Source organism: Ursus maritimus, unplaced genomic scaffold (assembly GCF_017311325.1).
Source record: "Ursus maritimus isolate PB19 unplaced genomic scaffold, ASM1731132v1 scaffold_5, whole genome shotgun sequence".
NCBI lineage: Eukaryota > Metazoa > Chordata > Mammalia > Carnivora > Ursidae > Ursus > Ursus maritimus.
In genome coordinates, this window is record NW_024426663.1 from 29,792,189 (window position 1) to 29,816,923 (window position 24,735).

The 24,735-nt window shown below is 42.0% G+C and overlaps 2 protein-coding genes across 5 annotated transcripts in view; one reads left to right on the plus strand and one right to left on the minus strand.

Moving 5' to 3' along the window:
* The window catches only part of WDR41 (WD repeat domain 41), a 73,791-nt gene extending 55,154 nt beyond the window's left edge, over positions 1–18,637 (plus strand). For 2 of the 3 annotated variants that reach the window (XR_005832465.1, XR_005832466.1), the window contains one exon: positions 17,668–18,637. The gene's annotated coding sequence lies outside the window, so the exon portion shown is untranslated. Of the gene's footprint in view, positions 1–4,325; positions 4,572–17,667 lie in introns of those variants that run through there. The other variant, XR_568799.2, reaches the window with a different exon arrangement.
* The window catches only part of PDE8B (phosphodiesterase 8B), a 342,584-nt gene that overhangs the window by 7,420 nt on the left and 310,429 nt on the right, over positions 1–24,735 (minus strand). For both annotated transcript variants that reach the window (XM_040622155.1, XM_040622156.1), the window contains 8 exons: positions 23,086–23,128; positions 19,219–19,296; positions 9,342–9,418; positions 7,776–7,940; positions 5,363–5,408; positions 4,805–4,940; positions 3,733–3,931; positions 1,209–1,426 (listed from right to left, as the gene is read on the minus strand). In XM_040622155.1, the coding sequence (XP_040478089.1) occupies positions 1,209–1,426; positions 3,733–3,931; positions 4,805–4,940; positions 5,363–5,408; positions 7,776–7,940; positions 9,342–9,418; positions 19,219–19,296; positions 23,086–23,128 (962 nt within the window). The remainder of the gene's footprint in view (positions 1–1,208; positions 1,427–3,732; positions 3,932–4,804; positions 4,941–5,362; positions 5,409–7,775; positions 7,941–9,341; positions 9,419–19,218; positions 19,297–23,085; positions 23,129–24,735) is intronic.

Genomic DNA, 24,735 nt, shown 5'->3' on the forward strand with positions numbered 1-24,735 from the left:
CACTGGTGATTTTATTACAGAGAATTGTCAGTACTTCTTTAGATGATGGCATTGGAATAATGATTTCCCATGAATAAGTAATTCTCTAAATTAGATAGAAGTTGTAATGCATGGAGCAATAAACCTGCCCAAAATTACTCTCCAGTTCCTATAATCTTTTTCTAACTTCCAGCAGCCAGAACGGAGAGCTGAGTAAAATTGCTCTTAGAGAAAATTCTTCCAGTTAAAGTTCTAAAAACAGTCCTTGACACTGATGAAACTTCCTGAAGGTGGACTAACTGGTCTCCATGTTTTCTCAGGTTTCTGGAAACCGAAGTGTTAGGTTCATGTTGAGGCATGGTCCCTGACGCCAGAGTGAGCTCCGCTCTGTGTATACTTGCCCCTGGAGAAGTCTGCTCTCCAGCCTGGCTGCTGCTTTGTGGGAAGCAGCCGTAGCCTGACTGCAGGGTTAGGGCAGCCAACAGGAATTGCTCCTGTCTGTTCCCAGCCGGCCCACTCTGCCCAGACCGGAGCACAACAGCCAGGAAGGGGGAAACCTGCCCAACCTTTTGGGCTCTGACAACTCTGCTGGGACCTGTAGAACAACACTATCTCCTCATGAGTTAGGTTTTTAAGTGGCAAACATTGAACTGGGGAAAGATGAGGAAGGATGCATTTTCCTTGAGTTATACAAAAGGTGGGATGTCCTCCTGGGAGGGTAAAAATATCTGTTGCACTTACTAGTAAGACAGTCAACATGTGTAAGTATTTTGTGGTTATGTGAAATGTGCCCATGAACCCACTGAAAACCAAATGAAAGTCAGAAAGATAGGGGCGCCTGGGTGGCACAGTGGTTAAGCGTCTGCCTTCGGCTCAGGGCGTGATCCCGGCATTCTGGGATCGAGCCCCACATCAGGCTCCTCCGATGGGAGCCTGCTTCTTCCTCTCCCACTCCCCCTGCTTGTGCTCCCTCTCTCGCTGGCTGTGAAATAAATAAATAAATAATCTTTAAAAAAATAAAAAGAAAGTCAAAGATAAAAGTCTGAAAAGTACAGGTAAGCTTATAAGGGCAAGATGAGTATTTTATTGTCTGATACAATGGTCCAACTATTGATATATCTCCTTTTCCTTACCCCACGAAGCAGCTAAGTACTTGGAGAAGTTAGGGAAAATGGAATTTCCCACTTACACTTCACAAAGCTGAGCGTAAGAACCCAAGCGCAACAAACCTGTCGATATTCTTGAAAATGTTGCATTTGCTGTCCTTGACTGTGAGCTGGAAAGCCAGGGCGGTGTGGTGACTCTCCAAGACAGCAGTGTCGTTATAGAGCACAGCCAGTTCACTGCCTGCGTTGCACAGGAACGAGTTGGTCCTCCCCGGGTGATCCACATCGTGGACTGTGGCGGCAATCAGCGCTGCCACCTCATCCAGCTGATCGAGGCTTCCCTGGGGCCGCGGGGAGGGAAGGTGGAATGTTATCCACCGGATGTCAGAGACCTACACTCATCTGTCCCTCGGGAGGGATGGGATTATCAGAATATTTTCTTAGCCTGATGAGCCTTCTCTGGTTCCCTAGAAGTTGAGGGGCCACCTAGGATACATCAGACACTCCGCAGCCTAGCGCAGGGAAACAGAAATCTGAGCTGTGATACGTGACAGGTACATTACAACGGATGCCTACGTTCTCTTCCCAGCACCCATTCACTCCAGTTCTTTGCAGGAAGAAGCCAAACAGGCTTTTTCAAATGCTTGCCCTGTGGTATTGCTATGACACTTTTCTATGAGCGGAGACAGCATAGAGCGGCCTGTGATCACAAGTATTATTTTATCTGCTTGCTTACAGGAAGAGTGAGAGAATGGCAGTAAATAGCACAAATACATCAAAACTCTTCATACAAAGGTTAAAGGATTAGCGCCAAGCAGAACAAGAGAATCAAGGATAAGAGAAAGAATTTTCCCAGGACAACTAAGGTTAAGGCAGCTCTTGCAGTTAAAAACAAAATTCAGCTCTAGGCTAGCAGATGGCAAAGGCAAAGGGAGACCTTTCGTGAGCTCTTGTTACGTAATCTGAGAACACAAACCAGAGCGTAAGGGCATACAGCTGTTTTCTCAGATTATGGTTTTAGGAGGTTATTAAAGGGCTACTAGCATGTAAGAGATCGTTCAGTAATCATTGAGTGTGGACTTACTGGGTTCCAGCTAGTCGAGTGCTGGCACTACACTGATGAACCACACTGGCGTGCTTTCCGCACTGATGGAGTTGACAGTTTACTGGGCACGGCACAAACCACACACACACACAGAGAAGTAAAAGTAACTAAATCTCTGAGCTCAAAAGCCCCCCTTCCAGCCCAATTCTCCAAGGTTTCTTGCAGTTCTACATTTTCTGATTCTCTGGCAAGACTGTCAGAATTAGAATATGTCTTTTGAATTTGAAGTGTATTAAAGTCTTAGCCTTGTTTCTTTTGCTATTTGAGAAATTCATTCAGATTTTGAAGACGCTAGCAGAACTCACAGTTTAAAGAAAAATTCTTAGGGGAAGGAGAGTAAGAGATGATAAAGTGACCGAGAACTCCCTGACTTATCAAGCATTTAATCTCTCTTTTTCTAGAGTGGTTCTGCTTAAGTGAGGTTCATCTCCTACTCTAGGCTGCAGGGGCTGCCATTCTTTGGTCTTGGCATTAATGCTGCAGGTCTTATCCTCCACTGGCAGGGTGTGGCCTCGGCAGTGCTGTGTCTCACGCACCGTATCGTGGAGGACCGAGAGCCTGGAGGAGGGATCTGGAGGTGCCATGGCTCCTCCAAGAAAGGGCTATACAAACATAGGCTCATGTCACCTTTTTTAACCGTAGGTGATAAAGATCTTCAAAAGCATCACTCTTGGACCACATTCCTTACTTTGTTGATGATTGAAGTGAATACCAAGATCAGCTTTGGCAAACTCTCCCCATTTTGGTGCCATTTTTGCTCCCCCTATAGCTGACCCACTGCCACTCTTCTGTGTACCCAGGGTCTTCAGAATAAGGAAATGATCTCATGTCAGGCCATTGCAGATTGATATGAATTTCAGTCTCTAAATAGCAATTCTCCCAGGGGCATCTACGTTTCAAGCTTCAGTTCTAATTGTAACAAAAGAATTATAAGCTTCACTGTGCAAGTGAGGGTAGTTGGGAAGGAGGGGAGAAGGGGAGCTCTTGCCAGCTGTATGTGGGGTGTGCATAGGGCTGTCCTATAAATCAGCACCTGTACATGACACTACTGACGTCTAAGTAAGATTAAGGGACATGGAACTCTCTCAGAATTCTGTAAGTCATCAATATATGATACACACATTCACACCTACACAACACACACACACACATAAATATATATGATCAGTAAAATGTGGGATGGCTCATTACTGTCTGGATTATAATACGCCACTGGCCAAATTCGGATCCTAAAATGTAACCTCTAGACCGAGTAACCATTTGCTGTAATAATTAAGTTCTGTCCTCCATCCCTCAACAAAGGGCTCCTTGTGAATACTTGGAGAATGGGTTCATGAATCGACCAGGCATGCAAAGGAGTCTCTGCAGTGACATCAATAATTACTTTAGGCATCTGGGGGAGGGAAAAGGCCCTGTCTTTACACCACCAACATGACCAGTTAATCTGATAACTCAAAACTGTCAGATTGGTTGCAGTTTATATATATAAATCAATGAGCTATTTGCCTCATATATTTAGTAAGATTGAGCTCTTGGATGTACCTTCACTCGTTCCTTTCCAAGGAAGAAAGCAGTGGCGTGCAGGACATCGGCGGCATGGGTGGAGTTATGGTAGGCATTGGAGGAGTGGTAGTTGGCTTCAATCACTTGGAGCCAGGCCCGAAGAGTAGTTTCAGAGCAGTGTAAAAATTCACATACTCCAAACCGAGAAAATACCTTTAAGCCCAGGTAAACCAATGGCCTGGAAAACAGGAAAACAAACCCTGATTCATTGTGTTCACTGGTCTAGAGACTGCTTTCTTTGATGACACTGGGGAATAGAGACATTTTTCTTGAGCTGTTTTACTTCACATGCATGAGGGCATAAAGATATCCCCTCCCCAAATTAGAAGGGGATAGGACATCTCATCGGTCATTTCTTTATAACTAGGTGCCTCCTGGCGATCAGTACATACAATTTCTAGATTGTCTTTAAGTCGTACGGCCTTCAGTGAAGGCCAGCCAAGATAGATCCCGGATAGTCTCTCTCCATCTCTACTTCCACATAAGCTCTGCACGTCCTTTGCATCTACTGAGTCTAAGGACAATGGTCTCTGCAAAGTGCTATCATTTACAGTCATGTTACTTCTGTACAGGTGAGAAGCACTCACGTCCCATACACCAACAGCCCCAGGAGAAAGCCGCCTTCTACTATAGAAGACGTCTGAGTTAATCAATCTTTCCCTGCCTCCCGGACAGATCCAAAGTCCAGTCTGTGGTGCTCTCAAACTCATTTTGTAACGTGGAACTTCAACAGTTTGGGGCTGAGAGTACCTGGAACTCTTGGGTCACTAGCACAAAGGAATGACCTGGATAAATCTGAAAAGGACACGTGATAAGTCCTCATCCTCGGTCATCACCAGGCTAATCCCACATCTTACCCACTCTGTCTCCATAAAGGAGCTCACTCAGGGCCCACAGTCTCTGCTTGTTCGACATTCCAGCATGGCATGACAGGTAGAACCTGTGAAGTTTCTTGTGGCAAGAACTCACGTCTCCCTCAAAGTTTCCAGATGTGAAAGTCTTGAGCGTGGCCATCAATCTTTCCCCACCTGCAGCCAGAGAAGCCACATACCTTTTATGTGTAACAGCTTCCAATTCAAAGATGTTGAACTCCCAACTTTCCTCATTATCAAGTAATTGAGCGATACAAGGGGGGACATCGTTGATGGTTATTGGCATCGCAAGGTGACTGTGACTCTGGTGCACATCTGAGCAAACAGACGGGGTTGGGGAGGCTGGTTAATTGCAGAATCTTGAGTGCCCCTGAGCATCTGTCATCATCTTCATGGTTACTACTAGAAAGGAAGCCTTGAACTTCTACGGGTAGGAAGATTTTTCACATCGGGGTTCTTCTCTTACATTATGAAACTTCCAGATCCCCCAACAAGAAATGAAAATAAATTATTCCATTTAACTGTGTTTAAATGTACAAAGATCTGCAATTCTCAGTGCTCAAAGAAGTAATTTTTATGAGGAGACCTGGTTTCAAATGCAGACCACAGAGGCCGTGAACTCCAGTGAGACCAACAGAAAGTAACACCAGGACCCTCCCCAAACAATACTCCCAACACAGTGGAAGGCCCAAGTTGGAGACCAGTTATCACCGTAATGTGGACAGATGACAACTTACTCTTAGTGAATACATACTCGTTTCCTGACAACCTTCTCAAGCCATCCTGGAATGAAGAAAGCTACTGTTAGAAGTGTGCTTTCCATGCTCTTAGCATTTTTCTTTCATTTCTTCCATTAGTCTAAGAGACCTGCATCCTTAACAACCCAATCTGGAACTCCAAGTTGAAGCTCAAAATTAAATGAGAACAGTTTCTACAAGACAGAGGATATTCTCCCTTCCACAGCTATTAGCCCCAGGAGATGGAGAACTGAGAATAAAATAGATAGGACTTCATTCAGGTTTCACACCTGATGTCTCGGTTGCCTTTTGTCTCACGCCATCTTTGTCTTCTGGCATCTTGAAGCACATTTGTGCAATTACTGAAGGGGCCCTGCTTTTGGATGTGGGTTATTTTGAAGGGACCCCACTTACCCTTAAAGGAACTGTGTTATTCTTGTGTTCTCACATTTACATATTGGGGAACCAAAGTCATGGGCCACATTTTGGGGGATGATTTAATGTAAAGATGACTTGAAAAGGGTGGGCTGATATTTGACCAATATCTACATTTTTTCCCAACTGTATTTTCTGTTTTGCAACAAGGGCATTGCAACTAGCCTTTTAAAGAAGAGTTTCTGGATTTGAGATCTTTGGTGGGGAACAGCCTAAGAGAGTGGAAAAAATTCCAATGATCTCCATTTACTAGGCTCTTAAACTAGGCCCCAGATGTTCCTGCATCTCCTTTTCCTTCCCTCTGATTTCTACCCTTGAGAACCTAATTATTTAGATCTTTGCTTAAAAGTAATTTATAATTGTTTCTCTAGAAAGTGCGCTAAGTTTTAAAGTATTATTGAAAAGGGGTGCTTGGGTGGCTCAGTCACTTAAACCTCCAACTTTTTTTTTTTTTTAAAGATTTTATTTATTTATTTGACAGAGAGCAAGAGAGAGCGTGCACACAAGTAGGCATAGTGCCAGGCAGAGAAGCAGGCTCCCAAGGGGAGCCCAACCCAGGGCTCTATCCCAGGACCTTGGCATCATGACCCAAGCCGAAGGCAGATGCTCAACCAACTGAGCCACCCAGGTGCCCCAAGCCCCCGACTCTTGATTTTGGCTCAGGTCATGATCTTAGGGTCCTGAGATCGAGCCCCACGTAGGGCTTTGTGCTCAGTGGGGAGTCTGCTTCTCTCTCTCCTGCCCCCCGCACTGCTCGTGTGCTCCCCCTCTTTAAAGTAAATAAATAAGTCTTTTAAAAAATTTATAAGTATTAATGAAGGACTCCCCTAAATTCACTCCTTGGATCTTTAGGCCAAGATCTTAATTTTTAAAACGCTATCAATAGCTAAGTAACAATGGCTACAACTGTCTTGCCTGTAAGGTGGTATCACAAGGTACTGTTTTTGCTTTGTCTTTCTTTTTCTGGTTCCCTAAAACCAAATAAAAGTAGGTGGAACCCTACACTGGTTCCTCACAGCCTTACCTGCAGAGGAACCACAAGATGGTACGCCAACAGGGGGAAGGAGGGTAGGTAACTCTCAGTGTTCAGTGTTCTCCAGGGCTGAAGTCTACACTGCATTGGGATGGGACAACCAAGGCCAGCCCGGGGACAGGAAAGCAACAGGAGGTCACTCAAATTACAGGCTCATTAATGACCTTCACAGCAGGAACAAGGAGAATGGACTATAAAGCCAGTCAACCCAGCATTTGGTGACAGGGCTGGACAGAACCTTCCAAAGTAAAACACATAGATGACTCCTGGAGTCACTTGCTGAGAGAGGATGATTACTACCAAATAGATCACAGCAAACACATGAGAACACAGGAGTCCTTAGAAATCAGCTGCTCTCGGTGGTTAGAGATGGTGGTCTTGGCGAGCTGGCAGGGGTACATCCCTCCTCCCCTCACCCTTTGTTGCCAGAACAGCTCAGCTCTGCCTTTATGGATTCTAAAGGGAACTTCTATATAAGCTTTGATTTAAAGAAAGGATTCTATAGGATTTTTGGGAACTAGTGCTGTGGTCTAAGTACAACAGTTTCGTGATACAAAGAGCCTGCAGTCCAAGGGAACTCAGCTATCACCCTCAATCCAATACTGCCCCAGGTCGAGGGGAAGACATCAATACCGGCTCCACTGTGCCTACCTCACCCTCGATCAACTGCCTACTGCTCTTTATGGTAACGAGGATTCTGAAGGACTGTCTCCCATTGCTGTGGCCAGTTAGCTTCATGGAAAGATAAATTCAAGAATTCCTTGAATTACACCGCACATATTACCCATAAATTCTGATGCAGATGCTTCTGGTTATACTGATGTTAGCCCACACGACAGGTGTTTCTGCAACTATAAGCACCAGTTTCTGTGTTACATATTCTGTGTACCCTGGAGGGCACTTCATGTCTTTCCCCTGCATTTCTGGGTTTTCCTCCTCACTCACAGTCATCAGGCCTCCAACAAGATCGCTGGTGTGGGGATCTTCATCTTTGGTACCCAGCTGAGGGGAATACAGTTCTGTGGTCCGTAAAATTTCTAAAACTCTGTCCAAGGCTTCTGCTACTGTGACGGGGCTGTTCTCTTGGGCTGCATTGATTATATTTATAACCTAATGAAGTAAAGAGAGAAAGAATAAATTTGAGGATATTAGGATTCTAATTCCCAAAAGTTAAACGTATGCCTGTAAACAGTAAGAAACCAGTTGGTAACACATTTTATTGTTCAAAATGATCCGTGTTTCCATGGAACCGGTCCATTCTTCCTGCGGCGAGCCATTCATCCCCCTCTCCTGGTGGTGCTCCCACCTCGGAGGCTACATTTTCTCCCACTCCTTTGCCGATACTTCTCTAGCTCTCTCTACAGGTTGCAGCTCCTTGGAGACTGGTGCTGGGCTTCTCTCTCTCTCCAGTCCTTCCAGAGACAAGCTGTTTCCATGATTTGGGACCCATATGACCCACATGCCAAGGACTCTCAAATGTGTATACAAACTATACACGTTTGTATAGTCAACTGCCCACCCAGCTGCTGAAATACCTAACTTACGTGTCCCAAACTAAATTCATGATATTGCTCACTTCTCCCCAAAGTAAGCAAGTGAACAAACAGAACGAAAAATCAAAGACAAGAGCTCCTTCTCTGGTTTCTACACTGGAGCAAAACAATACTCGTGTCCACTTGTGCTCAAAGCCAAAACCTGGAAAGTCCCAGCTGACAAACGGTTTTCCCCATTTCTCTGTCCACTTTCCTAATGTCACTCATCACCAAGTTAAATTGATTCTACCCCTAAATATTTCCTCATCTATTTATTTTTATCTCCACTGCTGTAACTCTAGTCCAATTAACATCACTTCTTGGCCTGGAATTCTGGAAAAGCCTGTAACTGGCCTCTTCTCTTTCATTCTTGCCATTTTCTAGTCCATTCTCTTCATGGCAGCTGGGTGTTCTTTTCAATAAACTTACTTGATCATGTCTCTCCCCCACTTGAAACTCTTCAGTGATTTCTTCTGCACAGAACTAAAATATGAACCCTTCCTGGCAGCTTCGTGTCACCATCTTCTCTCCCCGCCCCCCCGCCAAGTCTCCAAGCTCTAGCCACCCACACTTTCTTTCAGGTCTTCAAATACTCCAATCCCCCTTTTCTTATCTCTTTGCTTCTTCCCTTGATGTGCTTGCTGTCCAGAATTCTCTTCTCCCACCTCTTCTTCTACCATCCTTGCATGCTTCAGTTCTTACTTCAAACATTATTTCCTCTACAGAGAGTTCTCCCTAATCACCTCACCCAACATAAATAGGGCCGTACTCTAATTTTCTTTTAGAACCCTATTGTTAGAACCCTAAGAACCCTTACTAACAGTCATTGCAATTTATAAGTACAAATTTATTTATGTGTTTATTTAATATCTGTTTCCTCTCTATGGTGTCAGTAGTAAGTCATTCATCACTATCTCCAGAAATTACCCCAGCGCCGGGTAGCCCTGATTGCAGAGTGGAGGCGGCAGCTGCCACTCACCTTTGTGATGGGAGCCTCGATGGTCATGGAATGGATCCTTGCCATGGATGGATAGCGACGGTTCTGTAGGCTTGGTGCTGAAGAGAATAAAGAAAGTTGTGTCTGGTTCTGGTGGCTTAGCTTGGCTAAATGCACCAAAGGAGCCCTTCATGGACCGGGGACCTGATTCTCATAGGAATACTCCCCCAATGCCTTCCACAAAGCAAAGGATTTGCCCATCTTTTAATCATAAAACGCTGAGAGATCAGGCACTACTTGCCAAAGTCTAGAAAGGGTGTTCTGGCCTGGAACCTTACTTGCAGGCAGGTTTTATGAGTCCCAGTTCCAGAAGGGAAATTTCAGAGAAGGTTAAGGGGATCCTGAGCCCCCATCTCACTTTCCCATTAATCACTGAAGCCCAACTTTGGCAGCTCTTAACTTTCAGTCCCCAGCTGTTGGCCGTGTAACTGGATAACTGCAGTGTGGGAGAGGAAGCACAGGCCACGGTCAGGGTGGGGTGCAGATGAATGAGTCCACTCTCAGTAGTAATTAGGGCCAGGCGCTGGACCTACTTGAGCCCGTAGGTTCTTAACACCCAGAACCCAGTAATGGTTCTAGCTCTAATTTATAGAAACATTTTAAGTTAATTTTGAAATTACTTTTTTGTTCTTTTAAAATTCCAGTACAGTTTTAAAAAGTGTTAGTTTCAGGTGTATCATATAGTGATTCAACAATTCTATACATTACGCAGTGCTCATCATGGTAAGTGTACTCTTTGTCTCCATCACCTGTTTCACTCATCCCCCCACCAGCCTCCCCTCTGGTAGCCACCAGTTTGTTCTCTATAAGTAAGAGTCTGTTTTCTGTTTTTTGTGGGTTTTTTTTTTTTTTTTTGGATTTGCTTCTTACATTCCACATGAGTGAAATCATACAGTGTTTGTCTTTCCGACTGATTTATTTCACTTCGCGTTATACTCTCCAGATCCATCCACATGGTTGCAAACAGAAAGATTCCATGCTTTGTTATGGCTGAGAAATACTACATTGTGTGTCTATGTGTATATATATACATATATATCAATATCAATATCATATGATATATATTACATATATATTACATCTTTATCTTTTTACTACATTGTGTGTATATAATGTATATTATATATACACATAATATACACACACATCACACATACACATTACACATAATATACACACATATTACACATAATATACACACACATTACACATAACTTACATATTATGTATGCACACAATTACATATACACACATATTACATGTAATACACACATATATGTATGTGTGTGTATATATATACATACATACATATATATATATATATATATATATATATATATATTACATCTTTTTAAATCCATTCATCTATCAATGGACACTTGGGCAGCTTCCATAATTTGTCTGTTGTAAATAATGCTGCAATAACCAAAAGGGTGCATTTATCTTTTTGAATCAGTGTTTTTGTATTCTATAGGTGAAGACCCAGTAGCGGCATTACTGGATCTTATGGTAATTCTTTGAGGAACCTCCATACTTTTTTCCATGGCTGCATCAACCTGCATTCCCACCCACAGTGCACAAGGGTTCCTTTTTCTCCACATCCTCACCAAAACTTGTTACTCCTCATGTTTCTAATTTTAGCCATTCGGACAGGTTTGAGATGATATCCCCTGATGCTGAGTGATGTTGAGCATTTTTTCATTTGACTGTTGACCATCTGGATGTCTTGTCTGGATAAACACCGTCATGTCTTCTGCCCATTTTTAATCAGATTATTTGTGTTTTTGTTGTTGAGTTGTGTTTTTTTTTTTTTTAAAGATTTTTTATTTATTTATTCGACAGAGATAGAGACAGCCAGCGAGAGAGGGAACACAAGCAGGGGGAGTGGGAGAGGAAGAAGCAGGCTCATAGAGGAGGAGCCTGACGTGGGGCTCGAACCCGGAACGCCGGGATCACGCCCTGAGCCGAAGGCAGACGCTTTAACCGCTGTGCCACCCAGGCGCCCCTGTGTTTTTTTTTTTTAATGTATTTGGATACTAACCTTTTATTGGATAGGTGCATTTGCAAACATCTCCCATTTAGTAGGTTGTCATTTAGTTTCTTGATTATTCCTTTTACTTTGCAAAAACTTTTAATCTTGGTATAGTCTGAATAGATTACTTTTTATTTCCCTTGCCTCAGGAGACATATTTAGAAAAATGCTTCTATGGCCAATGTCAGAGCAATTACTGCCTCTGCTCTCTTCCAGGATTTTTATGGTTCGAGGTCTCACATCTCTGTTTTACCCATTTCGAGTTTGTGTGTATGGTGTGAGAAAGTGCCCAGCTTCATTATTTTGCATGTAGCTGTCCGGTTTCCCCAACACTATTTGTTGAAGAGACTTTTTCTCATTGCATATTCTTTCCTGCTTTATCAAACATTAATTGACTATATAATCAAAGGTTTATTTCTGGGCTCTCTATCCTGTTCCATTGATTAATATATCTGTTTTGTGCCATACTATTTTGATTACCACAGCTTTGTAGCATATCCTGAAATCTGGGATTGTGATACTTCCAGTTCTGTTGTTCTTTTTCAAGACTGCTTTGGCTACTTGTGGTCTGTTATGATTTCATACAAATTTTAGGATTATTTATTCTACTTCTGTGAAAAATGTTGGTATTTTGATAGGGATTGCATTAAATCTGTAGAATGCTTTGGGGAGTATAGACATTTTAATAATATTTGCTCCCCCAATCCAGGAGTATGCGGTATCTTTCCATTCATTTGTGTCATCTTCAGTTTCTTTCATCAGTGTTTTATACTTTTCAGAGTATAGATCTTTCAACTCCTTGGTTAAGTTCATTCTAGATATTTTATTTTTGGTGCAATTATATATCAGTTTTCCTACTTTCTCTTTCTGCTACATTAGTAGTGTATAGAAATGCAAAGGATTTAGATACATTGATTTTTTTATCCTGTGACCTTGCTGAATTCATTTATCAGTTCTAGAATTTTTGGGGGTGGAGTCTTTAGGGTTTTCTCTATATAGTATCATGTCATTTGCAAATAGTGAAAATTTTACTTCTTCCTTACGATTTTGGATGCCTTTTATTCCTTTTTCTTATCTGATTGCTGTGGCTAGTATTTCCAGTACTAGGTTTAATAAAAGTCACAGTGAACATCCTTGTCCTGTACCTGATTTTAGAGGAAAAACTCTTCTGCATTGAGTACGTTGTTACCTGTGGGTTTCTTATATGTCCTTTGTTATGTTGAGATATGTTCATCATGAATGCAGGTTGTACTTTGTCAGATGCTTTTTCCCAATCTATTGAAATTACATGGTTTTTATCCTTTCTCTTGTTGATATATCATGTTGACTGATTTGCAAATATTGAACCTCCCCTTGCATCCCAGTAATAAATCCCACTTGATTGTGATGAATGATTTTTTTAATGCACTGTTGAATTCATTTTGCTAATGTTTTACTTGGGGATTTTTGCATCTAAGTTCATAAGAGATATTGGCCTGTAGTTCCCCTTTTTTTTTTTTGTAGCATTTGTATCTGTTTTTTGTTTCAGGGTATTACTCTCATAGAATGAATTTGGAAGTTTTCCTTCCTCTTCTATTTTTCTGGAGTCATTTGAGAAGAATAGGTACTAACTCTTCTTTAAATAATTGGTAGAATTTACCTGTGAAGCTGTCTGGTCTTGAACTTTTGTTTGTTGGGAATTTTTTGATTACTGATTCAGTTTCATTGCTGGTAATTGGTCTGTTCAAGGTTTCTATTTCTTCCTGATTCAGTTTTGTGAGGTTCTATGTTTCTAGTAATTTACCCATTTCTTCTAGGCTGTCCAGTTTGTTGGCATATAATTTTTAATAATATTCTCTTATATTTCTGTGGTTTTGGTTGTTACTACTCTTTCATTTCTGAGTTTTGTTTTGTTTTGAATCTGGGTAGAGGCTTATCAATTCTGTTGATCTTTTCAAAGAACCATATCTTGGTTTCATTTATTTTTTTCTTTTTTAGTTTTCATTTATTTCTGCCCTAATCTATTATTTCTTTTCTTCTACTGGTTTTAAGTTTGATCTGTTCTAACTCCTTTAGGTGTAATGTTAGGTTGAGATTTTTTTTCTTTCTTAAGGTAGGTCTGTATTGCTATAAACTTCCGTCTTAGAACTGCTTTTGCAGTACCTGAAGATTTTGGACCATTATGCTTTCATTCTCATTTGTCTACATACATTTTCTTATTTCCTATTTGATTTCTTAATGGACCCATTCATTGCTTAGCAGCATGTTATTTAACCTTCATGTATTTATGTTCTTTTCAGCTTTTTTCATGTGGTTGATTTCTATTTTCAGGCCTTGTGGTTGAAAAAAGATGCATGGTGTGACTTTGATCTTCTTGAATTTGTTGAAATTTGTTTTGCGGCCTAATTGGTGATTTTTTCTGGAGAATGTTCCATTTACACTTGAAAAGAACGTGTATTCTGCTGTTTTCGGATGGAATGTTCTGAATATATCTGTTAGATCCATCTGGGCCAGTGTGTCATTCCAAGCCACTCTTTCCTTATTGATTTTCTGCTTGGATCAGTCTGTTGATGTAAGTGGGGTGTCAAAATACCCTACAATTATTGTATTACCATCAATTACTTCTTTGTTATTAACTGCTTTATGTATTTGGGTGCTCCCATATTGGATGCATAATTATTTACAATTATTCTATCTTCTTGTTGGATTGTTCCCTTTATGATATAGTATCTTCGTCTCTTGTTATAGTCTTTGTCTTAAAGTCTATTTTTTTTTCTAATATAGGCATCCTTACCCCAGCTTTTTTTTTTTTCCACTTCCATTTGCATGATAAATGCTTTTCCATCCCCTCACTTTCCATCTGCATGTGTCTTTAGGTCTGAAATGAGTGTCTTATAGGCAGCATATAGATGGGTCTTGTTTTTTTATCCATTCCATAATCTTATGTCTTTTGATTGGAATGTTTAGTTCAAAGTAATCATTTATAGGTATGTACTTACTGCCATTTTGTTACTTGTTTTATGGTTCTTCTCTGTTCCTTTCTTCTCTTCTCTCTTCTCTTATGGTTTGCTGGCTTTCTTTAGTAATATACTTGAATTCCTTTTTATTTTTTGCATATTACTGGGTTTTTAAAAAAGATTTATTTATTTTAGGGAGAGAGAACATGAGCTGGTGGGGGGAAGAGCAGAGGGAGGGAGAGAATCTCAAGCAGAGATTACTTAATGTAATCTATTTATGATAGGGATTTCATCTAAAATCAATTCAGTCTAAAAAAAATATATCTACCCACTGAGCACAGAGCCTCACCAGGGGTGGGAGTATGTGGTAGTGTGGGCTTTATCTCACGACCCTGAGATCATGACCTGAGCTGAAATTATGAGTCAGATACATAACTGACTGAGCCACCCAGGCACCCCTATTACTGGTTTTTGATTTGTGGTTACCATCAGGTTTATATGTAACATCTTATACACACAGCAGTCTATATTAAATTGATGGTCACTTAATATGAACCCATTCTTTTCTCCTCAACTTCACTCCCATGTTTTAGGAATATGGTGACGTCCTTTTATTTTGGGACTCCCTTGACGGGGTTTTACATGTATACTTAGGTTTGCTGCTTTTGTGCTTCCTACATTTCATACTCTTGCTTATGGTCTTTCCTTTCCACTCAAAGACTCCCCTCTAACATTTCTTGTAGGGCTGGTTCAGTGGTGATGAATCCCTTTAACTTTTGCTTGTCTGAGAAACTCTCTCCTCCTATTCTTAATGATAGCCTTGCTGGATAGAGTATTCTTGGCTCCAGGTTTTTTTCCTTCAGCACTTTGAATATATCAAGCCACTTTCTTCTGGTCTGCAAAGTTTCTGAAAAATCAGCTCATATCCTTATGGGGTTTCCCTTGTATGTAATGGTTTTTCTTTTCTCTTGCTGCTTTTAAAATTCTCCCTTTCTCACTACTTTTTGTTATTTTCAATTAATATCCATCTTGGTGTTGACCTCCTTGGGTTGATTTTGTTGGGGGCTCTCTGTGCCTCCTGGATCACTTTTTCTGTTTCTTACCCCAATTTAGGAAGTTTTCAGCTATTATATCTTCAGATACATTTTCTGCTTCCTTCTCTCTCTCTTCTCCTCCTGGGATCCCTATAATGCAAATGTTATTAGGCTTATTGGTGTCACTGAGTTCCCTAAGTCTGTTTTCCTTTTTAATTATTTTGTTGTCTCTCCTCTTCAGCTTGATTGCTTTCTATTACTCTGTCCTCCAGGTTGCTGATCTGTTCCTCTGCTTCCTCTAGTCTAGTATTTATTCCATCTTGTGTATTTTTAATTTCAGTTATTGAGTTCTTCATCTGTGGTTCTTTTTTATGGTTTTTATCTTTTCTTTAAGGGTCTCAACTGAGATCTTCCGCTCTTTTCTGAAGTCCAGTGAGTATCTTTATGACCATTACTTTAAATTCTCTATCAGCCGTATTTCTTTTCTCTGTTTTGTTTAGCTCTGTTGCTATGATTTTGTCTTATTCTTTCGTTTGGGACATATTCCTGTCTCCTCATTTTGTCCTTCTGGGTCTGTTTCTATGTATTAGGAAAAGTCAGTTACAACTCCTGCTTTTGAAAGTAGGAGCCTTGTGAAGGAGAGGTCCTCCAGTGCCCTGCAGTGCAGTGACTCCTGTTCACCAGAACCTGGCACTTGAGGAGTCTTTCCTCTTTGTTGTACGCACCCTACTGTTGTGGCTGAGCTGCTTTTTCCTTTGGTCCAGTTGACTGCAATAGCTCTTGGCCTATTGTGGGTGGGGTTTGGTCCCTGGTGTTGTTAGTGGGCCAGTCTGGGGCTGCCTTGGGCTTGAGTTGAATCAGGCCAGGCATATGCCAGAGAGGCAGGATCACGGACTTTCAGGGCACTTTCCCTGTGTTGTTCCCAGAGAAGCTTTTCTTGGCAGACAGGGCTTGCAGTCAGACCAGATGTCTGCCCCTAGCCCTCTGCTGGGGCTGCACTCAAACTGGTATGTGTGTTTATCTTCCCCTCTACCCAGAGCAGGAGTCACTTTGGAGTGGTGCTGGTCCATGTTGGGGCTGCTTGCACCTGCCAGCCTTGTAGCACTGCTTTGGATGGGCTCTGGCCAAGGGCCTACTGGAAGGCAGCAGGTTCACAGGAGAATAGGAGGTCCACAGTACAACTAACCCAACCCAGCCCTCCTTTGACAGCACCTGAAACCCTGGGCTGAGGCTGAGCTTGCTCAAGCCTCTGATGGCCTTCATTTGCTGAGTGCCCTGGGGGCCCACAAAGCTGAGCCACCTCTGCTTCCAAATCCCTGGGGTTCAGTGTGGCCTTGGGCAAATCAAGCCGCTTGGGTCCATCACCTGTGCTTAAAATGGCAAGGCTTAGGGGGCTTAGGGCTCCAAGTAAGGGCCCCCTCCAACAACCACATCTGTCAGAGATGGGCCCTAAGGCCTGGTACTGTCCTTCCAGTTGTGCCACCAGGAATTGGGAAGAGGCACATCCCTTTCTGACTCGGGAGGACCCTACGTTTGAGTTTGTGTGGGTCTGCTGTGTGAAGAGACCTGGAGCTGGGGCCTGGCTGGAGAGGGCGAGTTTGCCAGAAAACTCAAAGGGGAGATGCACCGTTAGCGAGCTAGGCAGTGAGCGTGGGCGCTGCTCTGGTTCCCGCAGGTGTCCACGTACCAAGGCTGTGGACTGGGAGACGAACTTGGTGCCTGCCACCTCTTTTGTTTCAGGAGAAGTCTTCCAACGATCCCTGCCCCTCCAGCACACTTTCTGAGGTTAGTGAACAACCTCTTTCATGTGTACCCCAGGCATTATTCAAGCTATTATTTCTGAGCGGCTGTTTGTTATGCTATCTCTTTAAGGGCAGGGACTTGGTTTCCTCCCACCCTCCTGGCTATCTCAGCGTCAACTGATTTTTAAAGTTCCAGATGTTAAGCCCACTAATTTTAAGAACTCACTAAATTTTGCCCTTTTGTTTTTCAAAGCCAAATGTTATGGGGATTCCCCGTGCCTGGGGTGCCTGGCATGACGGTCTTTTCTTTTCCCTATTCCAGTTCTGTGCCATCCTTCCCTCCCAGGGGTCTGTTTAACTCCCAAACACGTCTCCACCCTTCCTACTCTCCTCTATGCGGACCCTTCTCTACATTTAGCTGTGGAGTTTGTTCTGCCAGTCTTTGAGCTGTTTCCTGGGTTATTTGCACTGGTAAAGGTTTTATCTAGCTATATCCATGGGAGGCGGTAAGGTAAGGGTCATCCTACTCAGCCATCTTAATTTTTTTTTTTTCTTTTTGAACAGGTAATGCTTACTTGTTGGGTGGAAAATTCAGAGGAGAGAAGCTCTCATCAGATCTTCCTACCACTGCTTGTGAGGCAGGCAGGAGGGATAAAATCCTCATGCTACAGATGTGGTGCCTTAATCTAGCCAATATCAAGAGAGCCTTCCTGCTGCTCCGCCATTGCTGCGGCCCTCCTCTGCACCCTGCAGCCCCGCCTTCTCCATGTTCTGCAGAGATGATGATCCCATCTCAAACTCTACGCTGAAAATTGAGATAACCCAGTTCAAATTCTCTCATCCATTATCCTCCCCATCTAAAATGTTCTATGTACATCTTGCTTTACATTCTTCACCCCAGTCCTGTGCACGCCCTGTGATTTATCCATCTTCCTCTATGAATTATTCATCTTGTCTCTAGAGTCTTCGGTCCTAGTTTCGCCACTTCCCCCATACTCAGGTTTCGCACTGTGACCCAAAGGATTGAAAAGTCCTTCACTTGCCCTTCCTGTTTACTCCCTGAAGTTACCACCCTACTTCTCTCCTCTCTACCTCAGTGACTAACCACCCCTCCTCATGCCCCTAGAATGAACATGTGAAATTCACTAGTTCTCAGTTTTTAAGCTCGCCGATCTCTGCAGCGTTTCTACTGCTGGCCATCTCCTTTCTCTTGCTCCCCTCTTGTTCTTGGGTCGCCGCCAGCTCTCCTGTGCTCTTCACGGGCCCTATTTCTCCTGCCTCTCCTCTCACTGAAGGTGTGCTTTCAAGTCTTGGACTCAGACCCTCTTTTCTTTTCTCTCCTCTTTCTCTTCCCCTGTCTCCATCACACACGCACACACCCCTTAGAGATTTCCCCCTACTCACAGCTTCATCTGTCACCTCTAGGACTCCTGAATCCATATTTCTAGCCCTGAATACCTGTCTTATATTTTACCTTCCTTCCCATCTCCACTAAAATAAAACTCATCATTTTCTCAAGTCCCCATCCTAGCCATACATGGAGACTCCTGTTTTTGAAACTTACTCATTTTTCCCAGGTACCTAGGACTGAAATTTCAGAGTCATCTTTGACTTTGCCATCGCCCTGCAAATCCAAATGATTACTTAGGCCTGCCTGAACTCACATAATGTTCTGGTAAATTCTGCTTTGCAGGATTTCTGCAAAGTTCTGTCTCACAATTCTTCTGTGACGTTTTATGAAGGGTTAGGGTATGTAACAGGTACACTGCAAACTGGGTTTGCATTGAAGTTGGGAAGCCAGGACTCTAGGGTTCCCTCTCTGCCGCTAGAGCGACCTAGCTATCAGAACTCTGAGCTGCTTGGTGGTTATGTGGCTCAACACACTTTAGGCCATCAAGGAATAAGCATGGAATCATTTCAAAGAGAAGACAGACTGTAAAAAGTAAAGAAAGAATAAAAAGGCCTAAGATTTTTTAGTTTATAGAGACAGAAAGCAAGTTTCATTAAAACCCTACTATTTGGGGTTTTGTTTGTATGCTGACAAGTTCTTGAGTGTATTCCTCTGTCATCATCTTATACTTTAAAAAGGTCAAGGAAATCTGAAAAACTTCTTACCATCACTGCCTCGAGAGGATATCGATTTCACATCAATGGACTCTTTCCTTCTGTTCTTGTATCTGAGTGAATGAGACTCTAAGGATTTCAAATTAGTAACAGAAAGTGAGTAGTTTTCCGCTTATTTACAGGTGAAATTTAGACATATTTCCCCCTCATTATCTAAAGAAAATGAGGTTCCTTTCTAAGCACTACAAAATATTCTCAAGGAACAGCAAACGACTTTTTCTTCAAAGCATCAGCACAAAATTATCAGTCATATTAATTGTAAAACGATACTCTTTTCTTGTGGCATGCCATTATATCGTGGTAACAGAGCTTATTAACAAGGGCTTTTTAATTTCATTAATAAAATACATTTTTAAAAATAAACATTAAAAGGGGTGCCTGGATGGCTCAGTCGGTTAAGTGTCTGACTCTTGATTTTGCCTCAGGTCATGATCTCAGGTCATGAGATCCAGCCCTGCACTGGGCTCCACACTCAGTAGGGAGTCTGCTTGAGATTCTTTCCCTCTACTCTGGCCCCCCACTTGCACACGTGTGTGCGTGCGCTTTCTCTCCCGAAGATAAATAAATAAATCTCTAAAGAAATAAACATTAAAAATTGGAGTAAATGTTGGGGGGGTTCATTTCAACCAGAAGGACAATGTAACCAGGTGGGGAAGGCTTTTACGGGGATATCTGTGGAAATAAAATACTAGTGAAATGCAAAGAAAGTTGAATTTATTTGAGAAACTAATATGGAGTAATTTAAGGCCCCTCCGAAAGTTCAGACCTCCAGATGGTCTTCTAGGTTCCCCTGAGGATGTCACTTCATCAAATGACATACTGCCAATCCCAGGAAAGAAGAGAAGGCATGTTTTCAATCCCAACAATTTTCATAACTTAACTCTTGCTTTTGTCCCTATTTTCTGAGAGGGCTGGGGGAAGCAGTTAAATTCTACCTAAGTCTTTGCTGACTTTGAATTTAACACTCAGAATGTGCTGTCGTATTAATCCAAGACGGAAGCTCACAGTTGCACGCTACCAGTCAGGACCAAGAGATCTGGCTTCAGACATGTGCATCTTTAGGGCCCTGGATGCTATGGAGTAACCCAGTGGTGAGGAGAGAAACTTAACCTACACAAATTGCTCCTTACTGGGCTAAGACAGGAGGCAGACGTGCAGGTNCAGCAGGGAGAACATGTTTCTCAGATACCAATATTCCAAGAGAGAAAAAAAATTTTCCAATGTTCATATTCCAAAAAAGAAAGAAAAAAAAAAAGATGCAATAATGCTCTTTTAAGGATTGTCTATTAGCACCGAAAAAGGTACAAGAGAGAACAGTAAAGAAAATGACCTCCAGAGCCCAACTGCCAAAGTTCAAGCCTCCACTATGCCATCTACTAGGTGTGTAACCTTGGGAATGTTATTTCTCTGTGTCTCAATATCCACATCTCTCAAGTGGAGACGGTCACAGCACCTCATTCACAGGCTGTCGGGAGACAGAACGGAGTTAATCCACGGTAGCGGCTAGCACGGCGCCTGCCATGCAGTAAGTATGTGGTGCGTGCTGGCTAGCCGTGTTCATTACATCTGTTCATTTGCAGCTATACCTTCTTTCTAGGCACACGTGGGATCATGTTACAATATTGTTCTACTATTTGCTGTTTTCACTTCAAAATATGTCTTAAATACTTTCTTTTGGATCACGTTTTTAACCATTTAGTGTCCTAAAAACTGATTCAATTAAAAAAAGTTAAATCAATAACTAAACCTAAATTATATTTATACAACATAAAGTAAAAACCGGAACTATTATGAAGTTGATCTGAACACCATAACCATACAGCCTCGTCTCAAATTATATAACTTACAATATTTACACTGTCCGTTTGCCTCATTTTGTCTTCCAGATTCTGCCTTTGTAATTCTCCTGGTCTTAGATAGGAGTTTCAGTATTTATCAAGACATCCATGGGTAGCAGTACTTTAAATGACACTGTTAGGATCACATAGCATCTTTCAAATCCTGAAAAACTAACAGTGGTCACTCACAAGACCTCTTCAAGGACTTTAAGTCCTCTTGAGGGACTTAATAATCTCATGCTCCTGACACTCATTTACCATATAATAAATTAAATCTAACTTAATAAAGATTTAAGATTACACCCAAGATTTTTAAAACTCAAGAATTCCTTAAAATTTAGTTTCTAAATAAAACTAAAGTAGGGAAGTTAGTCTCACAGCTGGCTGGCTGAATTCTAAATCATTCACTAGAAATTATTCAAAGATATCTAATGCTTATTCTTCCTGATTTTATCTCAGCTAAAAACTAAGAGAATATAGCAATAGAAATTATTAAAAGTTTGGAGAAATTATTCTTCCCTAAAGGCCATTTAAATCAAATAATTCATTATTCATTATCTCTACAGATGCTTGATCTTGTGGAATGAATTTAAAAACTAGAGAAAATAAGGATAAAGGAGATTCAAATAAATTTATTCAATGACAAATAGGGATATAATATCACAATTTTTAAAAGAATAACTATCATGGACTGAGCCCCTGCTCTGCACCAGACATGGTGTTTCAATCTCTAAGTATAGAAGTTATATGATCATTACAACAATTCTGAAAGCTACATAGTGTAATCCTCATTCTACCCGTGAGAAAACGTAAACTAGGAGAGACTGCGCAGGTAGCTCAAAGTCAAAGAGCTAGTCAAATGGTGGAACCTCTGTCTTGTAAGATGGGACAGTTTCAACTTAGCCATGTTCCGTGAGCATGTTTTTGAGTCTATTATGTGCAAGGCAATGCTGGGCCCTGTAAAGGGTATGAAAATGCAACCGTTTTTGGCACCCAAAAGCTCATAAGTTAGTTAAAATATTACCCTTGCTATAAGCGATACAAGAAATAAACTAAAACATCAAAGAGTGACAGAGAGAGACAGAGACAGAGAGACAGAGACATACCCTGAGGGAGGGAATGGGAAGGGGAGAGTAAGGAAAAGGGTAGGGGAATGGAAGGACGATACCCATCAGTTAAATGTTAGGTACTGTTAGATATTATATACACTTTCTCCTTCAGTCTTCCAAGCAACAACGAGATGGACACTGTTAATTCGTTTTACAAGCAAAGACACTAAAACTCAGAAGGATCAACTTAAGTCTGATTATGTTAAAATATGGACCATCCCAGAATCAAGGAGAGGGACTAAACTGTAGCCCAGGGTCTAACCTTATGCATTAGTGGCTGGGAAAACCACTAACAGAGCAAAGAAGGTCATGTGTGTATGCAGGAACAAGAATTTGAAATCTTTGAGAGCAGACTGTTTTTTCCCCTCTAATAATCAGAGAATTCCAGACCTTTCAAATGCAATAGTCATCTGGTGTAACCTTCATTTGAGGGTAGAGGAAACAAAGGGTCAGACAGAGCACAGCCTGAGGTATAAAGCGAGGGAGTGGGGACTGAAGTGGTTCCTCGGTGCTCTTGACTTCCCGGACAGGGCGGTCGTGCCTTCTAACCACCTGGTCACCGAGAGCTACGAGGGCAGGGTGGACGGGCCAGGGTTTAACAACATTGGGTCTCCCCTGGACTTCTGGGCCAGTCTCTCTTCTGGGTTTATTTGCCCTACAAATTCTCTAGCCAGCGAAATGAAACTAGGAAGGGGAAGGCATTCCGTAGGAAAGGCTGCCGTGCGTCCAGAGTCCGCAGTTCTGAAAGGCCCTGCTTTTGTTGCGGCTCTCCAGCCTTCCAGTGTCGGCACGCGGGTTTTAGCAATCCGGATGCCGGCGTGGTGTCAGTCTAGATTCCTTCAGAGCAATTTACAGACTTGAACCCACCAGAGCCCCTGGAGTGTGTAAGAGTGAAATGGAAGTATTCTCACCTGTCTGAGAATTGTCTCCTGAATCACGATGAAGCTTGTGAAGCTAAAGTTGTTCAAAAGTTTGGTGAAACAAGAGAAAGAAATTTTAAATATGGCATTGCTACATTTCCAGCCAAACAATTTCATTAAAAAGCTCTGAAGATTCGAGGAATCAAGAAGTGACACAGATAATATGAACAGATGAAAGATTTACACCAGGTGATAATACTACAAATGCTCTGTTACAGTCAGACACTTGGAGACTGCCCGCGCCGGACGGCGAGGAGACGCCCACGGGACGTGCTTTCTACCGAGGACGTCGCATCTCCACTCAGCTGCGGCCATTTTGACCACTGCAGAAATGCGGAAAGACAAAACGCTGTAACAAAATTTTTTATAAGGCTAATATATAACCTATTTAGATTTCAGACATGTTATAAAATTTTTCGGTAGTATAAAAGTAATCTGAATTGAAGCCTAGGATTTTTAGAAACCTCTCTAAAAAGCTCTTCAAGTGTTCCTCAGTTATGGACAGAGTCGATTTACAAAATATTTATTCACAAAGAGATAGGAACTTTGGATGCAGCTTAACACCTAGTCCCTTCTCATTATCAAATTTTTGTGTGTCCTAATGATTTTATGCTAATGTTCAATAAATGTCTGTCAAATGATCAAGTTGTGAATACTAGAAAGTAATAAACCTGCTTTGGGATCTTGCATGTTTTCTGTTTATAACTAAGACACTGTTATTGGGGTGCGTCTTGCTATGTCACGCTTAAAATCATGTTCCTTTGCTGCTAAATCATCCATTTCCAGTTGCTTGGACAATCAAGTCTTTGTACACAGTCAACGAATGGGACAAGTTGAACAAGACAGATGACTGTGCAGGGCTCACTCTGAAGGAGGTTAGTTTGGTTTAGCGACACCAACTGTAATAGCCGCAAGCTCCCTATGCATCAGATGACAGGTACACCGCTCCAGCTTGACCCAACCACAGAAAAATAATCACGTAACACTGAAGTGTTAAAAAAGGGGGGGCTTTCTATTGTCTCATACCACGTAGTCCAGTCCACATAACTACAGAAACAATTACACGGCCTGTGTGAGATCTTGGTCAAAATGTGAGTAAGGGCTCTGACACATTTTTCCCATAATTATGGGACCTTGTTAGTTCTGTGCACAATGGTTTTATGTTTTTTCTTTCCAGATAAAGGCCATTTGCTACAGAGTTGCTAAGTGCAGTGTGAATTTCTGATACTGTGCCAAATGAATAGAACTTTGCCTTGCAAATTATTTTCTCAGTCAGCGTTGGCTCAGAACCAAGTAATCTTAAACTACTTAGCTTTTCTCTCCGAATCACAATACAGCTCTCCTTTAGGAGAGATGCGCTAGGCTTTCCCAGAGCTCAGGTTCTCTCCGTTCCTCTTCTGAATACCACCCCCTCCCCCACCCCCTTTACAACTGAAGATTCACTTGGATGGAAACATTCTTCAACAATTCCAACTTTTTTTCTTGGAGGTCTAAACCCACCAATCATTTACAACTTGCCATGAATGATTCCACTAGAATTATTTTCTCACATTTCTCATCTGCGCTCTCTGAGGAAGTCATCAGGGAAAGAGCTGCTCTGTAGTCGGCTGTTCTCCAGTAGGCAAACTTGGGGGGGGGGGG